General features: G+C 37.8%; 1 protein-coding gene across 1 annotated transcript in view; it reads left to right on the top strand.

Annotated features, from left to right (window-relative positions):
- The window catches only part of LOC108622481 (facilitated trehalose transporter Tret1-2 homolog), a 24,815-nt gene extending 13,334 nt beyond the window's left edge, over positions 1-11,481 (top strand). The window contains exons 2-6 of the mRNA XM_018020388.2: positions 4,336-4,531; positions 4,699-4,870; positions 4,969-5,241; positions 6,477-6,785; positions 9,550-11,481. Coding sequence (XP_017875877.1) covers positions 4,336-4,531; positions 4,699-4,870; positions 4,969-5,241; positions 6,477-6,785; positions 9,550-9,975 — 1,376 coding nt within the window. The 3' untranslated portion in view covers positions 9,976-11,481. The remainder of the gene's footprint in view (positions 1-4,335; positions 4,532-4,698; positions 4,871-4,968; positions 5,242-6,476; positions 6,786-9,549) is intronic.
- The last annotated feature ends 348 nt before the right edge of the window (positions 11,482-11,829 follow it).

Raw genomic sequence — 11,829 nt, 5'->3', positions numbered from 1 at the left:
AGCTTAGGGTTATAAATAAACTTTATTTTTAATTGGAAGCTACCAAAGAGAGTACAAAAAGATAAACGAATTGGCAATTGATTAGAAACGTTCAAGAATATTAGCAAGTTCAAAACGTTCAAACGCCCTTTCATAATACAGCTCAAGATTAGTCGCAAATAACGATTTCTTTTCAACGAAACCCTGTCGCATGATTCGATGATGTAATCAAGTTAGCGAAAATTCTTATCTACGCGGAATTTTCCTATATTCTTTGATTACACCCTCCAATAAGTCTATTTCAATCATACTTGTTCAATTGCAACTGGCGATTCATCAATTTTTTTCCATTCCAACGTGATAAGAATCGTTGCACAGAGATAGAGAATACTTGGTTTTTCCAATAGTTTATAATAGATAGACTTTATAAGCAAGTAATCGTCGTTCCCATAGGACCACTTTTACCAAGATCCAATTAACTTAATCAACGACTAAACGTTGCCAATAGCAAAATGTTAACTACATTTTCGCCTTAATGTAAGTTTTGATCATTTAAATCTACCTCTAAACATTCTTATATAGAATATTTAAATAATTTATACGAGATCTTATTACTCCTCGTGGAAAATGTAGTTACAGTTTTGCTATTGGCAACAGTTTAATAGTTGATTAAAGTTAATCAGAGCTTGCAAAATGTGGTCTCTGATATTACTGATAATGACTCTTCTGCTTCCCACTGTGGAAAATTACGAATGTTTCGTACTGATTTCTACGAATTCTAGACACTATCAAACTGTAATTCGGATTAGATTAACGAAAAAAATTACGAATAATGAATTATTGGATTTACGCTTTTACAATTACCGGGAGCGTCTAAGAATGATTCACTTGACAGTAGCGCGATTAAGGACGAAATAGATAAGCGCACTCAAGTGCGATGACGATTTACTCTAATCTAGAGTGTTGTGCAAACGCGATATTTATGTGGAATACAGGTATATCGTTATTTATCTGATATTTGCGAGAACTGCGATTTATTGCGTTGCCATAACACAAAAGATTCATGTATGTACGTAGTTACGCTTTGTATAAACAGAAATCATCACTTCCAGCGAGTCTTTATCTGTTAAAAAAATTTCGGTTAAAAGGAAGCGGATGAAACCCGTGATACCACGACTCGCGATGATTAATAGAAACGAGATGGCAAAATTATTTACTGTTTGCATTCCATATTCTTAATCTTGAAGCGAAAGCTACTTTAACGTCTTTCTTTAAAAAGCAATTAAAAAGTTCGATGCGAAAATATAAAGTTTTATTTCATCATACTTACAAGCATTGTTATAGAAAATAGCGATGGATGAAAGTAATTGGACTTCGTTCCGCGATTATTTAATCTCGATAAGTATAAACGATTGTAAAAGCTTTGCGATACTGTAATTATTGTTAGAAGAATCATTAATTACAAGAGTTAGTCGTAGCCGATAATATGTGGGTAATTATTCGCACCTGTTCAATAATAGTAATCAGACATTTCAATAATTATTACCCTCGACGTTTCTACAATTCACATCTATGGTTATGTAATTCAAGTTAAGTCTATTCCATTACTTTTACAATAGAAACATCAGAATTCTAAATGAGATAAATAAGAATTTTCATTCATGTCTCTTTCTCTAAATGAAAATTAATTTATCTCACTTCTCCTTCAACTTTGCAAGTGATTTTGTACAGAGTTTCCATCAAAGTAAAAATGTTATGTAAATTTAGATGAATATTTATTTTTATTTACACGGAATGTGTAGGTATAGTTAGAGAGCATCCAACATTTTAATAAATGATGAGTATTCGGTTCTACTGAGGGCTGTGCAGAACTCATTAAAGGAACTGCAACATGAATTTGCATTTCTTTTATCCTCGCTTTATAATAAAGATCGTGAAAATGCAAGAGCATTGAAGAAATGAGGCATAGATTTGTTATTATCTTTCAAGCTTTATACATATATGACAGACGATATGTATGTGGGACTAAAATTCAATGCGTTAGGCGCTCAATGTATAATAAAATAACGTTTATCAGTTTATTTTCTTAATTGTAACACTTTTGGATCATTTTGTCTGAGAAATTATTTTCGCTAATAGAATTGTTGATACTCGACGACAATATTTATAGATGATATGATGTAACGAGGTATTTTCCGCATAGAAATCAGAAATTCTTTGTGATTATTTTTATTTCCTGGTTCAGGTGGTGCACGCGATCCTGTGGTATAAGACCGATTACGTAAAATCGTTGCATCGCATTACATTCGAATGCAGTTTGTATTTGACAACTTGAAACTCGGGCTTGTCTCTTTCAGCTCGAAGCATGATACGATATTTTTAACGATACTATAACATACTTTGTTAATAGTCAAACTGATTGCGAAAATTTGCTATTATTAACGATCGTTACTTTGTACTTTTGATTTGATTATGTTAACTACTGAAGGAAAAACCCGAAATTATTAACTGCCTCGTTTCCATCTTTACTCAGCTCTTTCATAATACATGAACGTAACGATGTTAGTTTTCTAAGCCTTCAATTTGACATTGGATGTGCTTGGAGAAACTGAATTCGCTTGTTCTATTTAACATTGAATGTCTGACGCCGTTAACGATGGCGTGATTATTTATTTAGAGTAATTGTCGATGTAAAAAATTGTAAGAAATTTTTGCCATTTTGGAGGATATCTACACGATCTCACCAATTCCATTTTCATTTATCGTAGTCATTATCTACTCCCACTGAATCTGGATTTCACAGTTTCACTTGATGAGATCAACTTAAACGATTTAAACTTGAATTCGACGTGATGTAACGCGATTAGCCACTTTGAATTCCGTCCAATTTTTCCTAATTCACGGTCGTTCTATCCTCTACTGAATATTTCATCGAATGGTCAAATTGAACAGTGATTTCGAGTCATTTCAATTGCTTCAACGAAGAGATCTGCATATCTGCGGATGTGTCGAAAATCGTTAAGTCATTATCTCTTGAAATTGATAATAGTGCTCGCGGAAACGATTCCCAACTTTTCGATACTAGAATCGCACGTTTCAGAGAACAAGTTATTGTTGTGGATTCGATGACGTGATTCGTTCATAAGCAATTTGGAAAATCTACTTACAAATCTATAAATGTGTTGCTGAAAGAGTAAATGTATTTTCGTTCACTGCGGCTTTGTAACTATGAACTCCTTCCTTTATCACCTCGTTTCCTCGTCCTCGCTTGTCACGGGACGCGTAAACGCGACGTTATTTAACTAAAAATACTGCCGGATGAACTTTTACTAACCATGTCTGGATCAGAGTGGGGTATTTTTAATTGACGGACTACTGTTTCATTAAATGTCAAACATCTCCGAGTTTGGACAAAATAATCAAACAATTTTTACTGATGCTATACACCTTTGATGAGGTCATCTCTATGCCAAACAGTTGCAAGAAGTCAGATATCATCATTAGACCATTTGTACTATATTATATAATTGTGCTTAATCATTCATATCATTATGATCAATCATGTCATTATTTTATCGAATTGATCAATGCAAATTTTTGATGGGGACTTATGATCTTGATTTAAATAAAAGCAGAGCGTGCGGTTAGTTAAAGGTGCATCGTTTTTGCATATCAGTCCGGACAACTACGCATTCCTCTTCAATAAATAATTGACAGCTGCTACTATCAGTACTCGTTAATTATGTAATGTATCAATGAAATGGCAAGTATGAGAGAAGAGGCGTGTCTTAAGCGAAAATAGACTAGGGAACGTATCGGAGGGAGACAGAGCAACGAGGATCCGTATGTGAGACAATGATAAGCAATTTCAGCCTCGAAATGGAAAAATTCTTCGATTACGTTTTATCTTGTCGAATAAACCTTTGTCCGTAAGATTTGTTTTTTTTTCGTCCGGTTTATCAACAGCGCCGGCAAATTATTCCACAACTGTTCCGTTTACGGGAAGTTAATCTCTAATTTGTTGCGTTGTATTTTTTTATCTTTTCGCACGATTTCTTTTTCGGTCTTCATCTATTCAGAGTATTCATTGCTCTCAATACCGCCGATTGTTGCTATTGCGTGTGGGCGATCATTATAGGAAAATGTGACCAACAACGACGCGACGTAAGATCTACTCGCGGACGCGAACTAATTATGGTTCTATCGGCGCACGCAGAAAATGTGTACTTGGCTCGTTATCAAATGTCATTTATTTTCGATCGCACATGCATCAATTAGAAACCGGGTTGATGGTCAGCCGTATGTCCACGTAAACGACGAAGAAGTTAAAGACATGGTCCTTTTGTCTCGTTTCAGCGAACCTATGCGTTGTTGGAACTGGTGCTATGCTAGGATGGACCAGTCCGATCGGAACTTCATTAATGAGTAATGGAACAGACAGCGGTAGTCCCCTCAGCGGACCGATCACCGTTGACGAAAACTCATGGATTGGATCATTAGTTGCCATCGGAGCGATGCTTGGTAGCTTCATAGCTGGAGATTTGGCGGAAAGGTACTTTAAAATCGAATTAAATTTCTCTGCTACGATTAATACAACTTGTAAACGATATTAAACTTCGATTGATTCATAAGCGTCATTTGATTAAAAATTCTAATATTCGTTATTTCGATTATGTATCCAATTATTTAATATCATCTTGTTTAATCGTTTTCAAACAGATTTGGTAGAAAGATCACATTGCTTTCCTCGGTGGTCCCGTTCATGATTGGCTGGGCCTTAATCGCGACCGCGGGACACGTTGAACAATTGTACGCGGCCCGATTTGTCCTCGGTATCGCACTGGCGTTCACGTTCACAGCTGTTCCTATGTACTGCGGAGAGATCGCTGAGGTAAGACCCATTTTCCTTTACTCTTCATAATAGACCCTCTATCGTAGAAAGTGTCTTAGAGTAATAAACATTCGATTTTTGATTGCCATTGAATACAGACGTCTGTCAGAGGAGCTCTGGGATCCTTCCTGCAGCTGTTCATTAGTTTCGGTTTGCTTTACTCGTACTCGATCGGCCCATATGTGTCCTACACTATATTCTGGATTCTCTGCGCCGCCGTGCCCATCGTCTTCGTCGTGTGTTTCATCTTCATGCCCGAATCGCCGTACTATCTTATGAAAGTCGGCAAACGCGACGCAGCGATCAGTGCTTTGGCCAAGTTACGAAGCAAGTCCACTGCCGGTGTGGAAAAGGAAGCGGATGAAATGGAGGTAATTATGAATTTGTAATCGAAACGCAGTCGGCTACCCGTAGAAACTGTTGAATACCAAATGCCAGTATGAAACGCGTCTCTTGGCTGCCGGACGCTATTTCCAGTCGGTCATGGTTATATCCGTACGGCACCAAGACCGGAATAATTCTCGGTCTAATCGGTTTAGAGCCAGTGAAGGAGGCCAGTCAGGTCAGGCGTATCGTGTCGGTCGCGTTGTTGCTCAAAAGAGAGAACTTGGTTTGTCAAAGGCATATAGCTGGTCCTCGTAAAGAGCAGTAAGTGCGCGGGCTGTCAAGTCATGCGAAACGAGATTGGACGAGGCCGCGAGATCGTTACTCGATATAGAAACGGCGAAGACGTGCTCTGGGTCAAATGAAAACGATCAATGGTATACGTCGAACGCTATAATGTTTCGATCTACTCGTTAACGCGACTATTAATATTCAAACGTGGGGAACAGAGAAAGAAAATAAGTTACGTGATTTTAATATCTATAATTTACAAAACGACAGAAATAAAGACTGATAAATCGTGACCGCCCGTAACAGGAATATTACCAAAAATCGGTGTAGATATGCAGTACACGATAAGAAGTGTCAGCGTTTGTAGTGTTCGTGAGCAGCGTAATATGGTATCAGAGTTCGGGTCACGTTCGTCGGACGAGGCCGGGGGTAAGGTCGTTTCTTGATCCGCCAATGGTAGCGGCATTCCTCCAACGTGCCTCTGTACGTTGTTGAATCGTATGGTCGGGTGACTAACCCGTCACGTGTTCCCGGCATCTCGAGTATCACGCGTACGCTCGATCTTCCGGTTTATTAGTTTATTACTTACATCACATACGCAATTATTTACTGCGGCGATCGTGATTTCGTTGTTTTATAATTCCCCTCGAATCTTTTTCTCTTACTTTATATAGATATGACCCGCGGTTATTTATATAAGTAGAAGTAATTATAAATGTGGGTAAACTTCGTAATTACTTCTGTACTCCGATAATCAGGACTTCATATCTAATCTTTTTTTAACAATTACAATCAGATTATGTGAGAAAAAAATATAAAAAAAGGATACCCTAAAACGAAGTTAAACTCAGATTTTTATTTTATCATTCAATCAGAATTATTCGCTAAATTCATGCAGTCGGTATAATTTTTGGTTTGAAAATTTTATTTTCACAATTTTTGTGACTATTCTAATGTTTTAGGATAACATTATTATTATTTTCTTATCTAGGCTGCTATCCAGGAAGCATTCAAAGAAGAGGCGAAGCTGTCAGATTTGTTCACTGTTAAAGCGAACTTCAAAGCTCTGATCTTTACGTGCTTGATGGCTAGTTTCCAACAACTGAGCGGTATTAACGTGGTTCTTTTCTACATGGGCACTATCTTCGAAAGTGCTAAGTCTTCGCTGCCCAGTGCCGTTTCTACCATAATCGTGGGCGCTGTACAGTTGGCGGCTTCTGGTGTCACTCCGATTGTCGTCGACAGGCTTGGCAGAAAAATGCTGCTCATCTTCTCGGGTGTCGGTGAAATTGTCTCCCTGGTAAGTCAGCTAATCACTTATTGCAATACTAAAATTATTTAAATTGATCAAATTCTAAAAATTATTTATACATATAAATAGAAATATTTTATCTACCACTTGAATCACTTTTTATTATGGGGGACGTGCCTCAATTATAAAAATAGAACAGTGGCAGTGATTTCTAGTACATTAACTTACCAACTTCGCTCATTATGTATTCATTATTGAATGCTCGAATTATTCGCAAATTGCTCTTTTCGCGTCTTTACGATTTCCTGTAGCATAAGTTTGATCGTATTTACGCGCGATTTCTCGATAAAAAAACGAGAAACGCGTTTGGCTAAAAATATGGCAATGAAAATATCGTTTCGCGTGACACAAAATACTGTCATCTTGTACTCTCTCCAAACCCTGTTTATTATCGACATTCGACGAGGCGCGTGGTGTGTGACGTCTACGATCCTCGTTACATCTCTGTTACTCAGACTTAAACGCAACAACAAGATTGCTCACGATTCCTGCAAAGTCACGTCTCTTCTCTGACGTCGCAACTGTTTCGTAAGGACACCTCTTACGCTTGGAAGCGTCAGTTAATGACGGAAAAATATTCCCGCCACCGTCAGAGCGAGCGAAAACTTCATTTATTGTCACTCGAATCTCTGCTACTATATTAACAACATACCTATCCCGTTACGTTTTTCATTTTTAAAGCATTTGGCTTGACTTCCAGTTTCGATTGACCGTATAACGTTCGTGTTTGTTGACCCATTACCCAATCGGGTTACGTGACGCGCGATGTTTGAGGTATTTCGTACATAAACCGCGGATGTTTATGTATTTGTAACAAATTTAAATCCATAAAAAGCAAAGACTTATCGATTAGCGAGAACGTGTCTACATGTTATTTACAGTATAGCTCTAATGTCCAAGTCAACAAAGCGATGATTCGAATTCGGCTGACCATTCATTAATTCCACGCGCGCCTGTTCGTGCGACTAATGTTCCAGTTCCTCGAGGCTGCAATTCACTGTTCATTTCAATTACGATCTCGATTTTTCATGTTGCTGTCTGAGCGCGTGATCGGTGCGAACGCCCGTTTATGAATGAATGATCACTTGTTTAAAAGTCTACAGAACTTAATTGATTATTTAAAGTGGCGCTAAATGTATCGATATCGCGAAACACTATTCACCGCTCGCGTAATCCTCATTATCCCTTCCCACGACAACTTCGATTGTTTTAATCGGGGATTCCATACATTCATTCATAAAATGCATAAACAATGCGATTGTGCTTATCTACGTATTAGATATTCCTATTGTAATCATGAATAAGTTAATCATTTTCTTTGAGAAGAAAGTTTTACAGTTTGATGGCTCGTAGAATTTCAAAATTGACCGGGCGTGCTCGTCACGACCTTGATCCACTGTTCGCTTTATTACAAAATAGCGGGAACAAATCAATCGCGGCCTTGCGACCGTCTATTCAAATCGATTTATGTAACCTCGCAACATGTGTATATATGCATATGTATGTGCATACCTGTCTTGATGCGCGTTGCATTCCACAAGCTGCACTCGAGGCCATTCGCACCCGACCCTTGAATCTCGTTTTTTCCTCCGCGGTCATGTTTTCCTGCTGTCATCGTTTTTCCTGCTGCGATTATCTACTTTCATTAATTCAATCATTCAATTCGTTGTTTTTAGAATACAGGATTAATAAGACATTTTTATACAACACGATAGTCTGTCGTGGATCAATTAACTCATTTAGTGAATAATATATAATAATCATTTTTTAAGTTAATAATCGTTCTCGTTGCTGTTTCGAAACGTTGTTAATAAACTATTGAATATACGAAGTTACGTAAAGTTTTGTAAGTCGCCACAACGTTAACTTATTGTCAACCGAAGAGTTTAGCTTTTTAAGAACTGACAGCAAGAAATAAACCACCGTCGAGTGAACCGCATTATCATAATTACGACGCAAAAAACTGTCATGTTTATCGTTTTCTTAAAGTAACACCCACGGTGCGTGTTTGGATGAAAATTTGCCGTGTAAATACAACAGGAAACGCGCTGTTTCGATGACTTCATGTATCTGGAATGATGGGATCGGTTGGTTGATTATACTCGTAAGATTGTTGCACCGATCCGCGGCAGTTATCAATGTCAATGCCTCGTTACGTGCACGCGTGCATTATGCACTCGGAAAAGTCGATCACGAACCCAGACGGTGTTATTTAAATTTCACAATAATGCTATTCGCCGAAGGGAAACAGGATAAGGATGAGAAAAAAAATGAATCTATTACTATCAGCGAAGAATTTACAGAATGCAGTTAATTACTCGTGGCGCAAACTTTATAACTTATCGATTAATTGCAACGATCGCGATTAAACTTTTTCGCAATTATTTTTGCCGCATCTTTGATAAACGATCGACGATTATGAAACACTGGTATTGTACCTATTGTTACCATTCAACACAATAAATTCAATAGGAATGATTATGTTTACTATCGATAACTAGAAGATTGAATTATGTACCACCTGTTGGAGTAAATATGGCTGTTTCTAACATGTCACTTCAACTCCGTATGTTCAAATATATCTTTAAGTAATATTTATCTTTGTAAGGAAAACGAATGCAAAAGTGATAACGCATAGTTGAAACGAAGTACATAATATATTCAAGTGGTTGTGAGACTTCAGTTTATTTCAAACTCGTTTCCTCTTTGGAAAAATGCCTTCGATTTAACGTTCCGTCTTTTCTGTTTACAGACCGCGTTGGGAATTTACTTCTATCTCCAGAAATATGACGCAGCATCCGTCGAGAGCATTTCGTTCCTTCCGGTCGTATCGCTGATCATCTTCATCGCGACGTATTGCGTCGGTTGGGGCCCGTTGCCGTGGACCGTGATGGGTGAGATGTTCTCGTCGACCGTGAAATCGAAAGCGTCCGGCATCACCGTGTGCGTGTGCTGGTTCCTCGCGTTCATAATGACCAAGTTCGCTAGCACTCTTCAGAACGCGTTCGGTGCTTACACGCTGTACTGGTTATGCGCCGTGTTCTGTCTGATCAGCGTATTGTTTACGATATTCATCCTGCCCGAGACGAAGGGAAAGAGCCTGCAGGAGATTCAGGACGAGCTGAACGGTTTCAGTTCGGAAGTACCAGAGTTCAACGGATCCGGAAGTAAAAAATGAAGAATCGAATAAGAAAACAGTATTACGTATCGAACCCGAGGACAACGATTGCCGCGGTGATTGTCAATCAGTTTTCTGAAGGTTCTCGAGTGCCAAGATCACTACATATCCGTCAAACATGTACACATGCACACATACACACACACACGCGCGCGCGCGCGCATACACACACACGTAATATTCTTCCCAACTTTTACGTAAAAAAAACTTGCGTCTTCAATACTGCCAAAGACCGCGAATCGCGATTCGAGATTGAATCCGTGAATCGCCACCGCGGCACGCGATGAGCGGACACTATTTCTCTCTATATCTGTTTTTATTTAGATCGTTAGGATCATAGCAGTGGGTTGAATCGACAATGATCACGAATTTAAGATTTTGCATCTACGCTAAGGTGCATGACACGTGAGATCAATACAATGACGCAACATTTTTATCGTAAGCAGAAGACGATGGAGGAAATAGAATGGATTTAAACTTTTCTTATCAGATTCCATATATCCCATAATTTCAAAATCTCTGCAGGACTATAATCATCATTGTATTTTCCAATATTTTAATCCTAGATAGAAGATAAATAAAATAAATATTTCAATCACAATCAGACGGATTTGAAATAAATAGTATAGTAAAAATCTAATTTCTACTCATGTCTATACTTGATGACTTGAAATCCATTCTGTTTCTTACTACAGCCATGCAATAATAGTTTTTGAAGATATTTATTTCCTGACAAGCTTTAGCCGTTCGACGTACGCGTCACTTCCTACACGCGTAATTGGTTTAAAGCGATCCTCCTTAATACCAAGTATAATAATAATATTTAACAATATAATTTAACACTGTATATTAGATATATATATACATATATACATGCATATTATACGTATATGTGCATATATATATATATATTTATATAAAAGCATATTATAAGTATATGTGCATCGAGGACGATAGAACAATCGCACACACTGTGTAGATTTCAGTTGATCGATCATCGATCATGAAACAATCGCGAATGATCATGAACGCAAAAAGCGAGCGATTCATTGCCACGGAAATTCCGCGGACGTACACAATCGATCTTTATCTAATTAATAAGATGTTCGTGCCAGACGTGATGAAAGGGAAAAAACAGGAACGACGCAGTTGCAAATTCAGGCATCGTACTGTGTCGCGAGATTCTTGCGATCGAGACGCAAGAATTAGATTAGAGGAACGATTTTTAAGGGACTAACTCCTTAGGTTAATTAGTGTAGCACATTCCTATTTTACACGAGGCTGTACTGTTGTGTGGATATTCGTTCCTTGTTGTAAGTGAATTTATGTACGAAACTTGTTAAAATAATTTATATTCGTTCCTCCGATTTGCAACACTTTAACGTTTCTATTAAAGACTAAGTAATTTTTACAAGAATTGTTCTTTTTCTTTCAATTTCTGAGAATAAGAAACCAAGCGCGACAGGTTGCTTGATATTACAGTATCCCACAATTAGTGAGAACAAAGAAAACGGTGTGTTCTATTGTATGTAGACGAGGATCGTCAACGCGTGTTATCTCTCGCTGTACACACATTTCTTTCCTTCCTCTGTATAACTTAGAGATTATTCATTCTAGTATTTGTTCTATCTTTAAAAATGCTTTTCTACTTCCGACCATTCCGACAATAAGTACTTCAGTTCTCAAACGATCACATGTTTCTTAAGCATAATGTCCGTTAGCGCGTCTTCCATCGAAGTATTGTTTTTAATTGATTCAGTAATGATCGTACTTATTTTCGACAGACTCACCAGAAACTGGCATTTGATTTAACAAGTTTTAGCACACTTGAGTGCATCAGCGACGAGCACGCAA

Source organism: Ceratina calcarata, unplaced genomic scaffold, assembly GCF_001652005.2.
Source record: "Ceratina calcarata isolate Rehan_Ccalc_2016 unplaced genomic scaffold, ASM165200v1 scaffold111, whole genome shotgun sequence".
Lineage (NCBI taxonomy): Eukaryota > Metazoa > Arthropoda > Insecta > Hymenoptera > Apidae > Ceratina > Ceratina calcarata.
The sequence above is the reverse complement of the archived record's forward strand: the minus strand, read 5'-3'. Positions and strand labels throughout refer to the sequence as shown.